The sequence below is a fragment of the Zootoca vivipara genome, chromosome 12 (genome assembly GCF_963506605.1).
Source record: "Zootoca vivipara chromosome 12, rZooViv1.1, whole genome shotgun sequence".
In the NCBI taxonomy this organism is placed as follows: Eukaryota; Metazoa; Chordata; class Lepidosauria; order Squamata; family Lacertidae; genus Zootoca; species Zootoca vivipara.
This window is the reverse complement of record NC_083287.1, coordinates 42,529,661-42,551,894: the sequence shown is the minus strand read 5'-3', so window position 1 is coordinate 42,551,894 and position 22,234 is coordinate 42,529,661. Positions and strand designations below refer to the sequence as shown.

The 22,234-nt window shown below is 42.9% G+C and overlaps 1 protein-coding gene across 1 annotated transcript in view; it reads right to left on the bottom strand.

The window, feature by feature from the left end:
- Nucleotides 1-5,250: 5,250 nt before the first annotated feature.
- The window catches only part of CCNY (cyclin Y), a 105,815-nt gene continuing 88,831 nt past the window's right edge, over nucleotides 5,251-22,234 (bottom strand). Inside the window, exons 6-10 of the mRNA XM_035130426.2 lie at nucleotides 21,374-21,431; nucleotides 21,123-21,242; nucleotides 11,978-12,144; nucleotides 9,627-9,789; nucleotides 5,251-8,884 (exon numbers count right to left, since the gene is read on the bottom strand). Coding sequence (XP_034986317.1) covers nucleotides 8,768-8,884; nucleotides 9,627-9,789; nucleotides 11,978-12,144; nucleotides 21,123-21,242; nucleotides 21,374-21,431 — 625 coding nt within the window. The 3' untranslated portion in view covers nucleotides 5,251-8,767. The remainder of the gene's footprint in view (nucleotides 8,885-9,626; nucleotides 9,790-11,977; nucleotides 12,145-21,122; nucleotides 21,243-21,373; nucleotides 21,432-22,234) is intronic.

Genomic DNA, 22,234 nt, shown 5'->3' with positions numbered 1-22,234 from the left:
AAACAGAGAGGGCAAAAAACATTCGAGAGCCGGCCAGGAACAGGAGTAACAAAATCCTCTGCAGAGAGAAACGAGCCTTCTTTAGGAGACCCAGCTAAATACCACAACTTCACAGTCCTATTGATTGCTCTTACCTCTGCTCCGACAACTGCAAGAAGACAAAAGGCAACAGGAATTATCTCTGCCATTGTCGGCTATTCTTACTCTCCCGGGGCATTCCAGCCTCCTGAAATTGCTGGGATAGTTCGGTGGTGAAAGAGAAATCAAGCAGTGGAAGAAATAATAGAAGCGGCTTTGTTTCTCCCCCGACAAGTGATAAAAATGGATAACGTGAGGAAAGAGGATACCGAAACATCGTGTTATGTCTGCGAATGGCATTTTCCTCTACAGCAGTGCCATATGAAGCGAGAAATAAAATCCCACTTCCAAAAGCTGGACACACGGTAGCGTCACCAACGGAAATCAGTGGTGTCTCTGCAAATTCCTATTTCATCTCTCCTCAGTAAATGAACGGGTAATTTATTCCTGTGGGACAACAAAGCCCTGAACTTGGGGACATGAAACCTGCCCTGCTTCCTCAGTGTTTGGTGGCCTGGTCTTTACAAGCACGAATGCTGAGAAGTGGCGGCGAAAGTGTGTCTGTGCGGAATGCCTTCCGCAGAGGTGCTCATAATATACAGTATCCTCCTTCCTTTTTTAAAAAGATAATTTTTATTACATTTCCAAATAAACAACATCAAACAAAACAACAAATAACAACAAAAACAAAAACAATTTTTTTTGGCGTTTTATCTTCTATTCACCTATTTTAGTTCATTTTGCTCTGCCGAGCTTTGACTTCCCTCCCTCCCATCATTCGGTTTTCTTTTCTGCTCCTATCTCGCAGTCTCTTTTAGTCCAACTAATTAAAACCAATTCGTAGGATTTCTTTCAGTCCTGCAAGTGTCTTTAAACTTCTATAGTTTTTCTCCATGTAGTCCACAAATTTACTCCATTCCTTTTGGAACCTTGTCTCTCCCTGGTTTCGGATCCCACAGGTCAACTTTGCTAACTCTGCATAGTCAATCATCTTCGTCTGCCACTCCTCAATAGTCGGTAACTCCTGTATTTTCCATTTTTGGGCTAATAAAGTCCTAGCCGTGGTTGTAGCATACAGAAATACTTTTTGATCTTCTTTTGCAATCTCCTCTCCTATTAGTCCCAATAAAAAAGCCTCAGTTTTTTTGGGAATGGTATACTTAAAAATCTTTTTCAATTCATTATATATCATTTCCCAAAATCTTTTTACTTTTTCGCATGTCCACCACATATGATAAAATTCACCATCTTTATCCTTACATTTCCAACATGATTTACTACTCATTCTATACATCTTAGATAATTTTACTGGTGTTTAATACCATCTATACATCATCTTCATTACATTTTCTTTCAAAGCAGTACATGCAGTAAATTTCAATGTTTGATTCCACAATTTCAACCACGCATCATATTCAATATTGTACCCAAAATCTCTTGCCCATTTTATCATCACCTCTTTTGTCATTTCATCCTTCGTGAACCATTCTAACAATAAATTTATACATTTTCGATAACAATTTCACTCTGCCTTCCAACAATTTTATTTGAAATTTGGACCTTTTATCTTCAAAACCTATTTTTTTATCATTTAATAAAACATCATTGACTTGGCGATACAGCATCCTCCTTCCTCACACATTCCGCCCCTCAAAGAAAATTAATGGGAGGTATATAAAATTATACATGGCGCGGAGAAAGAATAAAACTTGGTGGGTCAGCCAAATAAAACTGAATTTCGGAAGGTTCAGGTCAGACAAAAGGAAATATTTATTCACTCACACTGTGCCTAGTTACAACTACGGCTGTGGTGGACACCACATCGGAGGGGGATTTTAGCAGGGGATTACTTACATTTATGGATGATAAGGCATGTCAATGCCCACTAGTCATGGTGGGTTATATATTACCTCAAGTATTAGGGGCAGTGTGGCAGAGCCTGTGAAACACCAATGGAAGATATTGTGTTCACACCCTGCTTTTCGACTTTCCATAGATAACAATTGGCAAAGTTGGCCCTACCATTAGGCAAAGTGAGGCAATCACCTCTGGCGGCAGATGGGGGTGGCAAAGTCAGCACTCCCCAACTGTTAGCACCATCTGAACTGTGTCTCTTCAGAAGTATGCCCTACTGAATTCAATTGAACATACTCCCAGATATGTGGGGCTAGGATTGCAGCCTTGGTGGAATGAGTCATTTCAATGGGATCTAGTCAATGTAGGACTAAGTCAGGCACCCCCAAACTGCGGCCCTCCAGATGTTTTGGCCTACAACTCCCATGATCCCTAGCTAACAGGACCAGTGGTCAGGGGTGATGGGAATTGTAGTCCAAAACATCTGGAGGGCCGAAGTTTGGGGATGCCTGGACTAAGTCTAGATCCAACCTGCCACATACATATTTCAATGGTTTTACATCTGCATTATTTACCATGTTCTAGCTGAGGGAGTTTAATTTTAACCTATTTTTATTTACATGTTCTCTATTGCTGTATATGTCCGGATCTCTGGTCTGTGACCGTAATAAATCGATTCAGCCTGTCACCTTAATACAAACACACCCAGCTTTGGGATTTGTTTGGGTGAAAGGCAGTTCAGAATTTGGAAGAAAAAAAATTACAAAATTGATTAACAAAAACTGTTAGGTGCCGTTCTTAACTCATATTGCACATTATATTTCCTTATGGCAGGCAAGGAGACTCTCCAGCCCATAGACGTAATCTGGATAACCATGGCTCTTCCTCCAGTCCCTGGCACTCCCATGGCCCATTTCCTGCAAGCCATACCTCTTTTCCCTCACCTCATCCCCATCCTGTGCCAGGGAGACAGCCATACAGGAAGAAAAGTTTTTAAGGCAGGTCACTTTCTATCCTGTCTATCTACCTGCTCACCACATTTCTATGTTGGCCTCGGAGGAAGAGACTTTCCTTCCTTTGTAGTCAGGACTAAAATCAAGTGAGCTGGCACAGAAGGAATGATCAGTCTTTCCTCCACCATCCCATTCCCTCGCCTGAATGGAATTGCTGGCCTAGGCTTTGAGACTGTAGCACCTCAGTTTAGATTTATGGCATTTCTCCATGCAGTAACTAGAGGAGGGTGCCCAAGCACATTTCTGCTTTGCAGCATTCACCAAGCGTTTAATTTGGCAATGGGGGGGTGCGTCCTGTAGGTGCATTATTAAAGTTGCTTTTAAAATAAAATAAAAGTCACCACTGCAGTTAAAATAAGAATCCTTTACACATTCTTGGGTTTCTCCAGTGACCGTGTTAAAAGACAAAGCTCAAATCTGTTTATTCAGTTACTGAATGAAGATACTGTTTTGTGTGTGCTTCACCCCCTCCAGCCATTTGAGAAAGAGAGATGGTGGCAAGATGGGCCGCTGGATTTTGGCAAGAAAAAGTGATATCCTCAAACAGAGGCTGCGTTTCAACTAAGGGCACGGAGACCAAAGCGACGATAATGAACTGATGCTATGAAACAGGTTTACTTACCTATAATTTTGCCTGTTCTTTTAGTAGTCACACACAGAGGACTGCGAGTGTGTGGATCACAGCAAAGAAACATCCAATGCTTCGAGAGGCATTCTTGTCCCTCCCGTTGCAGAAAGTAGCAAACACCTTTCCCCTTAATTCTTTTCTGATGGTCTTAGGAGACTGCATAGAGACCACATTAAGGACACGAAAACACAGAGATAGGGGCCACCTTACTCTTCATGTTGCTTATCCATCTTCCAGTGGTGCCAAAAGGAAACTTTGGGAATGCAGGATTCAAAACTGTGTTCAAAATCTATCCACTCTTTCAGGTTGATGGAAAGGGGAGCAAAAGGTGAGATAGGCAGGGTTCCCCACCCCCACCCCCAATTTCTAAACCAAGGGTGACAACTCCAATGGAGATGTGGGAAGAGAGGAAAGGATTCTGTGGTTGCAAGTGCTGGAGAAGGCCTGTTCTCCACAGTAATTTTCACCATTCTGCATCATTTATTCTGGATTTGGTAGTCATGGGCAAGAGCCATGGAGCCTCGTAGGGCACAAAAGTCCCCCCTCCAACCACCGGACATTTTATTCAGCCTCCTCTCTTGCTGCTGAGATTTCGGCAGGCTTTCCCTATACCAGGGGTCAGCAAACTTTTTAAGCAGGGGGCCAGTCCACTTTCCCTCAGACCTTGTGGGGGGCCGAACTATATTTTGAGGGGGGGAAATGAACAAATTCCTATGCTCCACAAATAATCCAGAGATGCATTTTAAATAAAAGGACACATTCTACTCATGTAAAAACACACAGATTCCCGGACCGCCCGTGGGCCGGATTTAGAAGGCGATTGGGTCAGATCCGGCCCACGGGCCTTAGTATGCCTACCCATGCCCTATACCTTTGCAAGCATTTTTTCATATCTATAAAATGGAAATACTTGCCCCAATACCACGTGCTAAGCTTCCACCAAGACCAACACCAGCTCCGCCAAGACCACGTGTTAAACAATGGTGCCACTTTGGGGCAGAAGACCAGGGTCCCAATCAGGAGAATGGACAGGGGGCGCCAACTGCACCTGAACTTGCTGAACTCATTTTGAAGTAAGCAAGGTAATGCGCTTTACTATCTAAAGAGCTCTATCCTCCCAGTAAAACCAGCAAGTGCGGAGTCTACAATTATCTAAATGCACTGCTGTTTGCCAATGCTTCTTTGCAAAGCAATGTCCTTTTAGATCAGTTCTGTGGTGTGATGCTTAGAATATTGGACTAGGATCTGGGAGACTAGGGTTCAAATCCCCACTCAACCTTAGTTCAGTCAGGGTCCTTCAGTCTAACCTACCTAATTTGGATTGACTTGGGGATAAAATAGAGAGAGGAAGTAGTGAGCTTCTAGGAGGAAAGGTGGGGTGTAAACAGAATAATAAACAGATCAAATTTATGAGTGCATAATGGGGTTTGCTTTTTGCTATAGGGGCACAGTTTTGTAATCACGGCAATGAATCAGCTTGAAAACACAGGGTAATATTAACAAGCCATAATTTTTCAGCAGTTTTTAGCAACCTTTGATGAAAGGGAAACAGATCTCCTAGGAACAGTAAACTTTATGGAATCATACAGAGAAGAACCCTAAAAAAATAATGCTCAAAGTACTGCAAAAATGTAAAATTAACAAAAGTAAAAATAAAACCCACATTTAACAGATTTTGTTTCGTTTTTTAATTTTTAGTGCAAGAAACATAACCAAGTTAAATCACAGAATCAGTACTAATTGAAGAATATGGAAAATTCTCCTATACAGAGGTAGAATCCAGTGCACAAGGCTAAAACGATATCCAATATAGTCTAAACAAGACTGAGCCAGGTTTTACGGAATCCACTTGAAATTTTACAATAAATAGACTATACAATCTTTAAAGTTGTTTAATAAATTTCACAAAATTATAGTAGATGCATTGAGAACTTTACATAATGCAAACCTTGCTCTCTTTCTGATATTTCCTTACACCAGCCTTCCCCAACCTGCTGCGCTCAAGATGTTTTAGATTACAACTCCCGTTGGTCCAAACCAGCTGTAGTCCAATGCATTCGGAGGGACTCGGTTGGGGAAGGCTGTCCTATACCCATTGCAAACTGTGCTTGCTAGAAAGTCAGCCCCAAAATGTTCTGCAGACTGTTGATAAAACAACTCCATGTACAATCACATTTCTATTGGGAGAGGCACCGTAACCCAATTCTAACAGAAGCTGACCTTTTTCACTCTCGCTCTTCTCCTTTATTTGAAGAATTTTTAAATTTGAAACATTCTAGTCAAGGAAAAGGGCAAAGGCAAAAGGGGGACCCTCAAAACTTGATAGAATCGAAGTTTCGTTATATTGGCACAGTAATAAAAATAGTAGCAACAACAATAACAAAAGTAATGGGAATTAAACTGATTGGGGAACATAGATGGGCAAAACCTTCATGTCATGTAATACATGTTAGTAGAAAACTCTTAGTTATTAGCAATTTAACCTCATCAGTGTGTGTTACCCTTTTAAGGCAGATAGCATAATCAAGGACACAGTTGTCTGATAAAAACCTTTAATGCTCTGGGGTCATAAGCACATTTAGGGAACGCAGAGGGAGCATCATTCTGCGTTCCTGATTCGGCACTGTGGAACCAAGCTAGCAGCATGGTAAGTGTCTTACGGAAGGGAAGAGAACCTGGGGCTCTTCTAATATTGTACTACAACTCCCATAATTCCTGACCATGCTGGTTGAGGCTGGCAGGAGTTGCAAGTCCACCATATGGAGGACCACATTCCTGTCCTAAGAAAACCAAGGTCTCCTGCCTACCCAGAACTGGGGAGCTGTCTATAGGTGATAGAGCCTCGACTGTAGGCCTGCTGGGAACCAGCATGTCTAAGCCACTCTAACGTGCACTCCTTAGTCAAGATCCCCAGATGGAAACATGAATTCACACGAGATAATTAAGCGCTTTCTGTTTCTTCTGCAGCAGCTCACACCACTAGGGAGCAGTTGTTCGGTTGCCTCTTTACTAACAGGAGCTCTCGTAGAAGAAATCGAGAAAAAACTTTCAGGTGTGCAGACATACCTCCTCTTTGGCATCCTGCAGGGATTGGAAGCAAAGAGAGCATGCTCGTGCTCCCCAGGATCAGAGCCACCTGGATGTGCTCTTGTAACATGAAACAGTTGGGTTGGAAATGTCAAGTAAACAATTCCTAATTTGGGTTTTAAGGCTCAATGAGACCAGATAAAGAAATGTGTAAGGGCATGTCTCCTGCAAGAGCGAACACTGAAGCTAAGGGTTAGTAGCGCAGGATGATGAAGGTTTGTCCTGCACAACCCCCAAGCAGAGCGGGGTGCAAGTGCACATCTGGAATAGGAGTTTCTGCAGAAGATGCTCTGGTGGAATGTGCTGTGTATGGTTTCACTCGAGTAGTGCATGTAGAGCAAGTGCCACACATCGAAGAGGTTCGTCTATTTCGCTGTGGCTTGCACAGGAGAATTTGTGGAGCTTCAATATCACGGAACTTACAACTGATTTTGGTTTTTGTTTGCCTTATGCATCGTAAAATGGCATCCTTCTCAAAATGTGCAAAATAATTCTTAGATGCTTATATAGAGCACAAGGGTTTTCCCCCTTTCCTTTCCTTTTTTTCAGAGATAACGTCATTTGCTTTATATAAAAAAGGTATTCAACTCGTTTATCCCATTAAGGAAAAGAATGCTGGGAACCAGTAGTAACAACAACAGAAGTACAATATAATCAACAAAGCAACAAAATTTTCTTCACAGTTTGCATTTTGTTTAAATTTCTAGAAGCACCTACACTGAAAAATGCATTTTAACGGTTTTTATTCTGAAATCTAACCTGTGACAAAACACTTGGTAAAATTAATATATATTTCTCCTCCTCCTCCTCCTCCTCCTCCTCCTTCCACGGACCCTTTTCCACTAGAACAAAAACTCTCTTTTTTCTTTTTTTTTTGTATTTTATACAAACAGATTGGTTTCCATTTAAAGTAAACATATAAAAAACTTGAGGCTATTGCTTGCAACATTGAACCAGGAAGTGAAGGAAATCATCTGTCTCTGCCATACAAAATAAGTTTCTCTCTCTCTCTCTCCCACTTTCTCTCTCACTTAATCTCTGCTAAATCTCTAAATGCTGTGAAAAAACTTGCAAACACAAAAAAGGACTACTGCATCCAATGCAAATTTCACCTCCTTGGCCCAAGTTCCACTCTCACCTGGATCCTTCCAACAACCATAACTTTATAGTAAGGAAAAATAAAACTATCCCAAAGAACATAGGAAGGCACATGCAGCCACATATACTATGAAGCAGCCAGTATCTGAGATGCAACCTGTGGGAACGCATCATGGACACGGTCGCTATAAATTAAAAAAAGAAAGAATTCCAAACAATCACCTGATCTTTTTTCTTTTTTTTGTATACTTTTGGTTCAGCACTAGAAATCAAGTCAAGATTTTGTTTTTTCAAAAAATACAATAAAGGCATACGAGAAACAAAATATGCATAATAATTAAGGGGGAGAAAAGGCTAATAAAACAGCTTATGGAGGGAAGCCTAGTGGATGGAGTAGCAGGCAGGCGATGGGAGAGAAGAAAATTGATGGTGTCTGGTTCGGAGGCTTGAGCTACAGTAGGTACTGCCTTCTTCATACTTGCTGCTTTGCAGAAGCAGGAAAAGCGACTCCCAGACAAACAGCAAGGGGGGAATGAAAAAAGATATAAAACCCAGAAAACCAATAGAAAACACTGAAGAGAAAGTGAAATACTTTCAAAATCCTCTCTCATAGTGCTTCTTCCAAGCCGATCTTGTGGTGTGTTTTTAAAATTCCCATGCCGTTGTCTCTGCTGAGGATCTTTTTCTTTTTAATAACACACACACTTGCTTTTCTGTTCTTCCAAGCATATGTATGTAGTTTGCCTTTTCCTCACATAAGAAAGGACAAATCTGCAGCAAAACAACAGAACCAGCTTTCTTCCAAAGTTCTTCCCGATGTACTGACGTCTCTCTCCTGTCCATATATTTATTCTTGTGTGCTACGCAACAGGGGAGGCACTGTAAAGGCAGATCTAAAAACAAGAATAAGGAGAAGGGGGGAGAGAACGAGGGGGGGGAATAACAACCCCCTCCCTCCCAAAGTTGATGATAGAAACAGTACTTTTGAGACTATCCAAGACTTCAAACATTAGGAGATAATCGCAGGTGACCACCTAACTACAGTCAGATTGTCCGAACTGACTGACCGTTTCTTTGCAGATTTCCTGAAGTCCTTATACTTGTCTTCACACAAGCGGGAGATGGCCTGTAGGAAGATGGGCAAGGGAGAAAGGTCAGACACATGAAATAGCCTAGCACTGACTGCTCCAACTGGCAGTAGCTCTCTAAGGCTTCAGGAAGAGGAAAGTCTTTCCCATCCTCTGCGTTCTACCTGACCCTTTTAACTAGAAATACCAACGGCTAGACCTGGGCTTTGCTTTCCCCCAAAAAAACTGGAGATACCATGGCTTTACTTTGGGGCCTTCTGCTTGCAAGCCCATGCTCTGCCAACTAAGCTATGGCCCCATCATCTTTCTCTGTAATCCAAGCCTGTTGAACTTGAGACCCTAGCAAGCCAAAAACAGTCTGTCTGCCACGCAGCCCACCCAGGTGCTCACTAACCCACTTCCTGCCCCATTGCTCCAATTTTGTAGCCCACACAGATAGCAATGGCAATGGTCTCTCTCTCTCTCTCTCTCTCTCTCTCTCTCTCTCTCTCTCTCTCTCTCTCTCTCTCTCTCTGGTTTGAGGTTCTGCCTTCTCCATCTCTCTCCTCTGACATCCCAGCCACACTAGAGGTAGCCTAAAACTTTGCTCTTTCATTTATCCTGCTGTTGTACAGTATGATACTGTTGTAAATTGATTGCTTTGTTTATTGAATATATATACTTTTTGTTAGAATTGAATATATATACATTTTGTTAGAATTTTTTCAGAGAGTGGAAAATAAAAGGTCAGCTTGCCACATCCACAAGGTGTTTGTGATGAGGGGAGATCAAGGGTCTCACCTCAAGTTTATATGCCCTGTCCCTGCTGAGCGGCTCCAATGGAAAGCTCAGGTTGTTTGCTTCTGCCAGGGATCGCAAATCAAAATAATACTTGGCATAAACACTGGAGGGAACATTAATGTTGAACTGCAGCAACTCAAGAAACTGGCGTTCCAACTCATTCCTGCAAAATAAATAGCAAGACACGTTTTAAACTCTTGACCCGAAGGACAATAAGTTACTTTGTCTTATAACAGGCTGACACCAGAGAAAGAAAACATATTCTAAGCTTGTCCACAGACATCCCATGGGAACCTGAGCTATCTTCAGCCCAGGCAGTTTGGGGACAGTTTCTCCTCCCCACCCACCCAAATGTTCAGGTTCAACAAAAGGTTGTCAAAGGTAAGCTTTTATCTCATGTTTGTTAATGCAGCATTTCTCAACCGGTGTTCCGCAGCACACTACTGTGCCGCGAGACGCTGGCTGGTGTGCCGTGACGAGAAGGGCGATTTGCATTATCACGTCGCTGACCCGCCGGAAAGGAAGCCGGCTTCCTTTCTGGCGGGTCAGCGCTGGTTATTGGCGGCCGCCAGGCACGTGACAATGCAAATCGCCCTTCTCGTCGCCGCACATCAGTAAGTGTACAAGTCGGCATCCAGCCAGAGGAGGGGGAGGAGGAGGCAGGCGGGGAAGGCTGCGCAGGGCTTCCCTTCGCCGGGCCAGAGCGGCGGCGGCTGCCTGGGGCGGCTGGGAGGGAGGCGGCGGCAGCTGCGCGCCCGTGTCTGCCCGCCTGGGGTCTGTGCGTGCCGTCTAACGTGTCCCCGCTCGCTCCGCAGGCTCTGCGCCTGGTGGGTCCGCCTGGCTACAGCGCAGCAGTTCTTCAGTGGCATGCTTTACGTCTCCCCTCCAAACTAAACTAAATATAGGGCGGCACAGAGTTGGTGTGCCGCGGGATTTTTTTTCATAGAACAAGTGTGCCGTGGCCCCAAAAAGGTTGAGAAACACTGTGTTAATGGACTATCAAGCATTCATTTCCATTGCATGCTTGTGGCTCACTTCCCAGCAATGGCCAAGTATGAAATTTAACAGCAGATGCTCAGTCGCCAATACAAAAAAAAAAGTGTATTAGATCAGTCCCGTGCTTCGGTTGCTTATGATTTACTTGGTCAGACAAGTTCCAGCACATTTTGACTTGTACAAGGAATTTTGGACTGTAAAAGAACTACACAATATAATCTGTTGGGGAATCAAATTCTCTTTGTTTTATGAGCTTTTAAATAGGGCTTTTTGTATACTGTTGAATTTCATTCCAAAGCAGCATCTGTTCCACAAGCTAACACACATAAATATAAACAAGCTCAGATCGACTTTCACTATTTTTGATGTACCTGTGTAGGAAACTCCAATGCTTCACAATGGAAGAAGAGGTATAACCAGAACACCCTGAGGCAAAGGCAGTGTAAACCAAGGAACCATCCTACTTTGATGAAGTCTGAAAGCCGCTCCATCACTTGCCTCCTCTGCTCTCTTCCTCTTTCATGCGTTTGACTAAAGCTTCCCTTTCTCCTTACTCTGTAAAACTAACCCATGTCTTCTTGAAAGTTGCAAAGATTTTAGAATTCTGCTTGATTTCTGTTTAGGCCAGGCACCCCCAAACTTCAGCCCTCCAGATGTTTTGGACTACAATTCCCTTCATCCCTGACCACTGGTCCTGTTAGCTAGGGATCATGGGATTTGTAGGCCAAAACATCTGGAGGGCCGCAGTTTGGGGATGCCTGGTTTAGGCACACCAAGGTACATCTAGCGTGAGCAATTGCACCCACATAAGCAGACCATAAAGGAAACCACTCTGCAAAGTGTTGGACTGCCATCATTCAAGCCTGCAGCAAAGCATAACGAGAATAAGACCAGCCAGCATGGCTATCATCTTCCTGCACTGTCCAAGGTAGCATGCCTCTAAATACCAGTTCCTACGCAGTGGTAGTTCTATTAGGCATTGTGAGAATGCCAATAGTTAAGACAGAAGACCCATCTAACCGGGTTGAATCCAACCTAACTTAGTTGAACTTACTTCTCTTTGAAAAATCAGTGGGATTACGTCTCTTAAGAAAAATCAGTGGGACTTAAGTGAAATCAATGGGGACCTCCCATTGATTTCAGCGGCACCTAATCTCAACTACGAATTTAGTCTGGCTCCAACCTTGTTTATTTATCTGTTGTGTTTATTTCTCTACCAAATAGCTCCAAAAGTGGTGTGCAATGCAAGATAGATGATCATAATAAGTTTTAACAACAACCTATTTTTTTAAAGGCAAAATAATGGTCAGTTCTATTGTACATCATGGGGACAACAGAAAGAACAGTGAACTCACATGTCCTCAACGGTGATATCTTTCAGAATCTGACAGTAGTCCACATTCCACACGGCCTGGTCATCCCAAACTTTTGATGCCAGTAGAATTGCACCCAGCACAATTCGCTTCCAGTTTGCTGGACATATATCTATCTCCGCGTAAGTTAAAAGTCTTTCAAGATATACCTGAAAAGACACAGTCCTTTCATTCGTTGATTCATGGCACTTTACGAATAACAGGTTTGACACATCCCTGCCCCAAGGGGGCTTACAATCTAAAAACAGACAAAAGGAAAACAACAAAAGAAAGGATGTGTGGGGAGAGATGGGTAGGCAGGGTTTTTTTAAAATTTATTTAAAAAATGCGCAATGTGCTTCATTTAAACATACTGTGGCTTAATAATAATGAGGAAGTTGGCCCAAGTTATTGGTAGAGAGAAGGACTGGCGAAATCCTGTTCCTCCCCCCTGGATTATGCTCTAGAGATTCATAAGTATATATCTATTGTCACTGGAATTTTCCCTCTCCCACCAGCTGCACATATAAGTTAATACTATAGTACCTTGAAACACAATCCTATGAAATTAATTCCCTCCATTCTCCTTGTGATTACTTGCTCCATATGGCCCAAAACACCAGATTGCTGGTACTGTCAGCATCACTTTACTGCCCCATAATTGTTCCCTAGAGACTTGCCATGCAAACTACATTTCAAAAGCTTCCTATACTTTCCTGATACAACATTCATGGGCCCATATTCAAGAAAAACCACAGCAATTTAGCCTCCATTTACTGCTGGTATTTTCAGACTCTTGCAGAGAGACAGCCTTCATCAATACTGGTATGGTAATACAGCTTCAGGAGTCATAGGTAGAAATACGATCAAGGTAACTTCTAACATTGCATTTTCAAATCCAAGCCATCTAAGTACCGGCAAGTAGGGAAATAGTATTATGACATATTTAGCCACAGGAAAGTTTAGCATAGACAGGACTGTTTGGAGGACAACCATGAATTAATCAGGACAATGTAGAACAGCTAAGTGACAATCAGCGAAAGGCACCAGACGTGCCTTGCCACTTAACACAGAAACCGAACACAGGTATCAGATGCAAAGTTAGGCTGGAACCCTGACTTGCCCTAACCATGGTTAAAACTGCTGGCAATGGTTAACTTCCTAGCAGGAGAAATTTGTATTCTGGAAGAGAGATAAACCCAAAGGGAGCACATGATCTCTTCAGCTGCTTGCAAATGTAACCGTGATTAAAACAATCATCAGTGTTATTTATTTAGAAGACCACTGTAAGCAGAATAAAACATTAGCAGGATTCTAATCACACTTGTAACAAATGTGATGGATAATATGGACAGATATAAAATATAGATTCTGATATAATATGCAGTTATAACACTGACATTAGGGGGGGAGTCGCAAAATTCAGAGAAATCTCTGTATATGGAAATGTATTTGGTTTTGTTATAAACTTATACTTGACAAATCAAATAAAAATGATTGCAAAAATTAAAACAATAAAAGAATCACCAGTATCATATCTGCCTTGGCCTCTACAACTGGCAACATCAGATGCACTCAATTAAAACATTATATCCAATATTGGAGGAAGCAGTATTTCTAGCGGTTCTGGTGCAAAACAAGTAGTTCCAGGCGTTCCTGCAGTACGCATCACCCTCCACTTCAGAAATCTGTGTGTTATTATTTACACACCCACTTCACACCCATCTTTGTGTTATCTAATAGTAACTGCCTCTTGGCCAAGGTTGCTAGAATGCTAGGTGTATACAGCTAATGGGTGTTTCCAATGATGTGTGTGGTGTGGTGTGGTGTGGTGTGGTGTGGTGTGGTGTGGTGTGGTGTGGTGTGGTGTGTGTGTGCTGTTCGATGATGCTTAGGAAAGAGGTTTCAAGAAATAGAGCTTCTTCTCCAAGCAAGCAATAGTCAATGTCTCCAGGGAGTGGTTTTTGCAGGCTTCAGGGCCTGAATCCTATCCACTAAACTCAATCAATGTTATCAGGGGGAAACTCAGTATGTACGTAAGCAAACTACACTCCAAAAGCAGTATTCACGAGCCTGTTCTTCATGCTTCATTGCAGATTGCCCTAGTGAGCATTCCACTATCAAATTTCCTCACATAAAAACACCTTATTTAAAGATGTCCTAATTGAGCTTAGTCAGCTGTGGTCTGTAGCTATTAAACATCTGAGGCAACAAAAAATACTACTTATGGGCTTCTCATTGACATCTGATTGGCCACAGTGAAACTAGAATGTTGGGCCAGATGGGCTTTGGTCTGATCCTGCACAGCTCCTCTTAGGGTTTTATGTCAGGCAGAGTGAGAAGCCACTTCTATGTTTCCTCCACAGAGCTGACTTTCCACTTATTCTATGCTCAACATTGCACGCGAGCGAATGGTGTTGCTGGTATTCTAATGCATGGCTGTTGCCACTTGCTTATATTAGTGGCACCCGCCCTGTGGAACACCCTCCCATCAGATGTCAAAGAGAAAAACAACTACCAGAATTTTAGAAGACATCTGAAGGCAGCCCTGTTTAGGGAAGCTTTTAATGTTCAATAGATTATTGTATTTTAATATTCTGTTGGAAGCCGTCCAGAGTGGCTGGGGAAGCCCAGCCAGATGGGTGGGGTATAAATAATTATTATTACTGTATTATTATTATTACTACTACTACTACTGCTGCTGCTGCTGCTGCTCCTGACCCATTGTAACAGTCACATGATACACCCAGATACCATTTTAACAGGATGACCTGTTTACTCAGAAGCAAGGCCCACTCTGTTCAATAAACCTAACTCCCAGGTATAGTAAATGCACATAGAATTTCATATATTTCAAGCCTTTCTCCCACCTGTTATTTTTGGGTTTGTTCATTTGTTACTGTGTGTGTGTACACCACCGATATTTTGTGAGATGGTGGTATAGAAATATTTTTATAAACATAGTTCAAAAAGTAAAAACAAAAAACCTAGCTATTTAGGTGTGTGTTTTAGTTTAAAAAAAACACCAAAAACATTTCAGTCAGCAATTTGAAAAATAAAATTCATAACATTCAATTAATGTTCATTAAGGCTTTTAATGCATGTGGGATCATAATGTAATTGTCTTCCCCTCCGATTTTAATTTCATCACCTATTAGAAGACAAAATCTCTTGGCAGCTTTGGAAGCGGTGAGGAAAATTACATAGTTTGTGCTTAATTACAACTCGCCTTTTCTTGTAGAGTTAAAACAGGTTTTAATTGAAAGAACTTAATTAAAGGGCACAGAGGGCTGGCAATTTGCCCCTCTCCTAGTTTTTCCCTCCTGGAGACCTGTCCTTTCAGTGCAAAGGAAGAACCCACCTAGCATTGTGGCTACAGCAAATCCCACTGAATCTGACAAAAGGCTCTGCAGAAGAAGTCCTGAGCAGCAGCCAGCCCTCCTGTGCACTACCTTGAGCTCCTGGGAGGAAGGGTGGGGTAAGACTGTGTTTACGTTTTTACAATTAAAACAAGCTGTCACCAGATTCTACCTACAGGGCAAATCTGGATATTTCTCCTCAGATGAAACATCTGAAGAAAAAAAAATCAGCGCGATTAGTGAAATGTCTCAGGAGGGGTTTACACATCTCTTTTGTCCGCATGCCAACACAGAAATATGCAGCTGTAGATTCAGGTCAACCTTTGGTCTATTGCAGGGAGATCAAGCAAGGAAGCTTGCTCACAACTAAAAATGTATGTGCAAGAAAACAAATGTGTAGAGTAAATTCAACTGCATTGTTAAGATCTAAGTTCCCTGGTGAAATATTGTAAACTGGTTTCTAAGTCTCTAAAAGCCAAAGCACACAACAGACCTTGGATCCACTTACAGTATGAAGGAGAAGACTGGATGAAGAAACCTAAGGACAGAGAGCCTCAGAACAATGATCGGAAGAGTTGGGGGTTCATGCTTGTAAAATGAGAACCACAAGCTAACACAGAACGATCATTAATTCTTCAAACCAGGATTTATTGGCCTGGCACCACCCACAGGCTCTTCCCACTGACAGGATTTGGGAAATATATTTGATGTGGTTTTCGAATCCTGTAAGGAAAGGGCTAGTAAATGTTCTTTGTGTTGTTCCTGGCGGGCCTCATGACAGAAGGCGACCCAGCCAGGTGTCTCGCAATTTCAAAGCAAGGAGCACAACTTATTGTACACACGAGGTCATGTTTTCCATCTTTCCAGATGTAGGGCACAAAGCAACTGTGCAAATGGGTCTTGATTTAGCAGCAACTGCGCAAAGAACATGGATCCAAGTAGCTTACAATTGGAAACTGAATCTAGCCATGGTAGAGCAGTGGGCCGTGTGTGAAGCAGGGTTGAGTTTAAGCAATTCCAAATAAACTTTAAGTATTTTTTCCTGTATAGGGAACAAGAAAGGGGGGCACTTATGTGAGGGATACTGTATCCCCTCCCCTCCCATGCAGTCCCACATCCAAACTCCTTGGGTGAGGGGAAAAGAACCCTCTCCCATTCCATGGAATGCCTCCTTGCAGACTGACACTCAAACTCATTTTTCTTCCCACCACAACTCTGGATGGGGAGGGAACTTCCTTGGATGGGAAAGAAACATATTACTGGGTCATTGTAAAGATGATCAATAAATAAGCCGAGGAAGGAAAGAGAGTTCAGCTCCCCTTTCTTTAAAACAGATATGTAATTTTTTTGAATGAATAATAAAAATGTGTAGCTTTAAATGGAAATGGGGTGTTGTTGTTTTATATATTTTCTTCAGCACCCTTTACAGAGCTAAGGTCATTTTATTACTTTAGGAATATAAAATGCATTTAACTATAATTCTGTTATAGAATAAAATACAATTTATTCAGACACTGATTGCAAATTTACTAATTGGCGTTCCTTTTAAATGCTTTAATTTTGGTTACAAAATTAGCATCACTTAGTTTTTGCCTGTTTAAGAGAAGCAGGCAAAAGAAGCAGCAGCTGAAAACAGAAGAAACCATCAACATTATAGTAAAAAAATAAAGTTATTCTATATTGCTGCCATCACATCTTATTTGACCAAGGGGACAAAAAGGAAGGTACAGTTTAAAAGAGCATTAAAAAAACCACACATACATTCATTCCTTCCTGCCTGCCTGCCTGCCTGCCTGCCTTTCTTCCTCTGATCTTCCTGCAAATTGCTCAGGATTGCACATGATTACCTTTTATCCTCACAACAACACTGTGAGGCAGGTTAAGTGAGAGTGTGTGATCGGCCAGTGGCAGGATTTGAACCCAGTTGGGACAATCCTGTGTTTGGGCTCCCCTTCCTTGGTGGATGAGCCTGGCTATTCGTAAGGGGAACTGCCCTCAGAGCAGATCACAGAAACCCCTTGCCTACTGGAAATGCTTTTGCAAGAAGAGTCATGCAGCCAGTAATCCTCCGGCCTGAGAACATTGCACTGGTCTCCTCGGATTTGGAGGAGTCCATTTCAGAAGCCCCAGTGCAACTGAAGTCTCATCTTCTCTGTCAGATGTAAGTCTGCTGAAGAAGGCTGGGACCCTTTAAATTAAGAGGAACCTCTCAGGAAGGCACAGGTAGCTATTGAGACACAGCCCCTATATAAGGCTCCTTCTGAGTGTAAACTGCTGCTGAAGAGAGATGTCTCCACCAAGCAGTCAGCTTGAGCCTTGCCTGGAGCTGTCCAGGGTACAGGGACCTCTTGCTGAGATCTCCCTGGCTGCAATCTTCTAGCTATTGATGCCACACACTGGGAGATATGGAAAATGGGAAGACAGTAGAAATCAGAGCAGCGGTGAGGCTATAATAATCCACAGAAGTTTTGATTAAGCAAGGAGGAGGAGAAACATTCACATTTTGCAGCCTACTCAAGGAAGTAATGATCAACTGACAGCAAAGGCTAGACAACTTCAAGGGTTTTGCTCTGCCTCATCTTAAGCTGGCACATATGTGACACTGCTAAATGATTATGCCACGTGACTGAAAGGCTCTGGAACATATCTAGCACAGTTGAGATTAAATAAGAGAGTCAGTGGCCCAATGGACAGAGAAGGGATTTTGCACGCAGACGATCAGATTTCAAGACTTATGATGGCGTCAGGCAAAGATTTTGCATCTATAAAACCTTTGCTCTTGCAATTCCCAGCAACTGGTACTCAAGAGTTATGTGAGCTCTGCCTGTGGAGGCAGAACGGAGCCATTGTGGCTGATAGCCATTGATAACCTTAGCCTTCATGGATTTGTCCAATCCTCTTTTAAAGTCTTTAAGGCTGATGGCCATCGTGGCATCAAATCCCATATTCCAGCTACCGTATTTTTCGCTCCACAAGACGCACTTTTTTCCTCCTAAAAAGTAAGAGGAAATGTCTGTGTGTCTTATGAAGCGAATGTGTGGTCCCTGGAGCGGAATTGCCAAGGGACGAAAGGCAGATCGTGCTTTTTTTGGCTTGCTTTTTTTTTTAGAAAGAGCTAAAGGCTAACAAGAGGGAAAGAGAGTGTTGAAAGGACCCACTCAGCAGCTGATTGCAAGAGATCGGGGAGGAAGATAAGGGAGCTAGCTCCCTTCCCGGCCCGGCCCAGGCCCCTTTCCCAGGCCTCAATTGTTGTCTGCAGAGAGAGGCTGCTTGTTTCCCCGGCACATGTGACTGGCTGATTAGATTTTCTGTCTGGAAACTGTAGAAAAGGGTCCCTTTCCTTTTCTAGAGAAGCTGCAGAACTGTGAGTTGAACACCATAAAACAGGATTTTTTTTCCCTTTGCAAGGTAAGCTCAACAACTTTGAGCTGATCCTCAAAAATGGAGCTTTCCCCCTTTGCAAAAAAGATGCACAACTGTGAGCTGATCCTCAAAAAAATGGAGCTTTCCCCCTTTGCAAAAGAAGCTTCCTCAAATATTTAGGGGGGGGGCAAAGGCACCTAGGCCTCTAGGAGTTGGCTGCTATGCCTAGGACAATTCAAGAAAGCAAAATATTTTTTTCCTTGTTTTCCTACTTTAAAAAACTAGGTGCGTCCTATGGTCAGGTGCATCCTATGGAGTGAAAAATATAGTATGTGTTTTGTGAACACGTTCAGCTTCATTGGATGGGATGTGAGTTTTCCCAGATGGGCGGGGTATAACTATATTATTATTATTATTATTATTATTATTATTATTATTATTATTATTATTATACCGTGCATATTCTTACATGCCTTTATCAGCCCTCAGTCCTTTACTCACCTTTTTTTTTCTGTAACAAAAAAGCCCCAAATAGTGTAAGCTTAGCTCCTGAGAGCCCCTTGATCGTTTTGGCTGCCCTTTTCTGAACCTTGTCCAGCTCTGCAATAGCCTGTTTGATCTTTAAGCAATAATGGCTTATTTTTAGGTGGGTGACCCTCGCCCTCAGCTATCAACATTGCTCGATAGTCCGGCACGCGCCAGCAAGACGCGTATGCAGGATTAATTCTTCTTCTTTTTTTTAAAGCGCTCACTTTGCATCAGCCACAAATGTGTGCCAGTCACTCACAGAGCCCTTTGTGCATCCATCAGCTTTTATTAATGCTCCTGTCTGTTGTTGACAGTTGTCCAAGATTCTTTGCTTGAAGCTATAATGATTTACAATCAGCCGCACACAAACGTGGAAAAGTTCCAGACTTCAACATCCACGGGATGCCTGCACGACTAAAACCCCCACCTGTGTATTATATGAATCAATCACCGGGGCAGAGTGTAACAGTATCCCTTCGCACAGCCAAGTTATAATCTAGGCTAAGCCCTCTTTAAATAGATTCCCTTACTGTATACAGTGGTACCTCGGGTTACAAACACCTCGGGTTACAAACACTTCTGGTTACAAACTCCGCTAACCCGGAAGTAGTACCTCGGGTTACAAACTTTGCCCCAGGATGAGAACAGAAATCGTGTGCCGGCGGGGCAGCGGCAGCGGGAGGCCCCATTAGTGAAAGTGCACCTCAGGTTAAGAACGGTTTCGGGTTAAGAACGGACCTTCAGAACGAATTAAGTTTGCAACCAGAGGTACCACTGTATAGCAATGGCTACAACTCTCCCCCCCATTCCCCGCCCCAAAACACCCCAATCATAGGTGCCTTGCTGTATACAACACTCAATCTCTTTACAAGGAAAAATTGTACTTTACTGCCGCAATGGAAAATCAACGATTGTGATATGCCATGCTGATCATGTTCACGCCTTAGGATGGGCTTCTTCTTCTTCTTTGGCGATAACTCGTACCTGAGTAAGATTGTCTTCCATGAACACGGTCTCAACAGTGAGTTGTTAAGAGACTGTGGAGGCCAATTCTGGAGCCACACGTCCTTCCACAGTGGGGACATTGGTTTCCGGGCAGGAGTTGATCACTGTGAGGGTTTGCAAAACATGCCTTCCTATTAGCACGTTTCTCCCTTTCGTCCTGAGTTCGAGCGTCTTCAAAGCCCATGACACCTTTGATAAGGCTGTTCTCCAATTGGAGCTCTCGCAGGCCAGTGTTCCCCAGCTGTCAGTGTTTATACTACATGTTTTCAGATTTGCCTTGAGAGAGTCTTTAAACCTCTTTTGTTGACCACCAGCATTACACTTTCCATTTTTAAGTTCAGAATAGAGTAGTTGCTTTGGAAGACGATCATCAGGCATCCGCACAACATGACCAGTCCAACGAAGTTGATGTTGAAGAATCATTGCTTTGACACTGGTGATCTTTGCTTCTTCCAGTACACTGGCATTAGTTCGCCTGTCTTCCCAAGTGATGTGTAAAATTTTTCGGAGACACCGTTGATGGAATCTTTCGAGGAGTTGGAGATGGCGTTTACAAGTGGTCCATGTTTCACAAGCATATACGGTAGTAAGGTAGGAATGGACACCTATAATCGGGCATGTGGTTTTACAATATGCCCAAAGCATGTGCACTACCAGAAGCGGCGTCGGGGCAATCCTAAAGAGGCAATAGCACTGCAAATCCAGGTAGTGGTGCTTCCCAAACTTGGGGTGCCAGCTGCTGTTGGGACTACAACTCCCATCATCCCTAGCTAGCAGGACCAGTGGTCCAGGACCTTCTGCACACGAATAGATGCTTTACCAGTGAGATATGGTCCTTCCCCAATGAGTTATGGTTCAGCCTAGAGGACGGGACGGTGGCTTTGCATACTCACCAGGGTGACAATGGCACATTCAGCAGTCAGCTGAGCGGCGCTGAACAGCGTCCGCACAAAGCGGTAAATCTGCTTCTGCTCTGGGTCATGTGTGTCATAATCTGGCGGCACTTCGGATTTCTGCAGGAACAGCATTATTTAAAAGGTGAGCAAACTACAATCCATGGCTTGGGGTGGGGGAGAAGCAATTAACAGGGGTGGGTAGAATGCACCTCAAGAAGAAATGAAAGAATGAGGCAGGTGATCTTTACCGTAAGGGGGTGGAGGTTTTCATCAAAAATATCTAGGAGCATCCTTCCATCTGTATCCCTGGAAAGAGCGAACGAAAAGAAGAAAAATACCAACTTGTTACGCCATGGTGGGCGAAAGAGGAGGAAGTGGGAAACTATTATTATGGCAAAATGAAAGAACTCTATACACTGGGAATCACTTCCCAGTGGACTTATTCTCACACTGCTCCAGTAATGTATATGAAAGAGCCACATGGCTGCAGACAATAATAAAGTTTCATCTCATGCAAATATTGTCCTATCATGTTAAATTAATCAACTGCTTAATATCCAGAATAGCCAATGTGTTGCCCTCCAGATGTTATTGGACTACAACTTCCACCAGCCCCGAGCAGCAGGGCCAATGGTCAAAGATGATGGGAGCTGGAGTTCAACAACAATGGGAGGGCACCAAGTTGGGGGAGGCTGCTCTGCAGAAACAACTACAAGCATTACAGAAACTTGCACTTATAGTTTTGGTTGTGGAAGCACAAATTTAAATATTGTTGGCAGAGGGTTGTTTTACTATTCCCAACTGGTGGCCCGTGGACCCCAGGAGGGGTCTGTGCAACCCACCCAGGGGGGTCTGTGGCACTCTCCACAAAACAAAAGCTACCATAAAGATATCAAAATTTTCAAATGCAGGGGGTCGATGGTTTAGGTTTTGAAAAACAGGGGGTCCACCGTACTTAGCTAACTACCGGTAGGAGCCACTGCTTTGGACAATTAAAAAACACAAAACACTTCAAACTGTTAACATAATGTGAAAGTCTTTCCCATTTATTTTATGTTTTAAGTTCTTGTGAAACTTCACACAATGCATAATAGATGTGTAGAATTCAC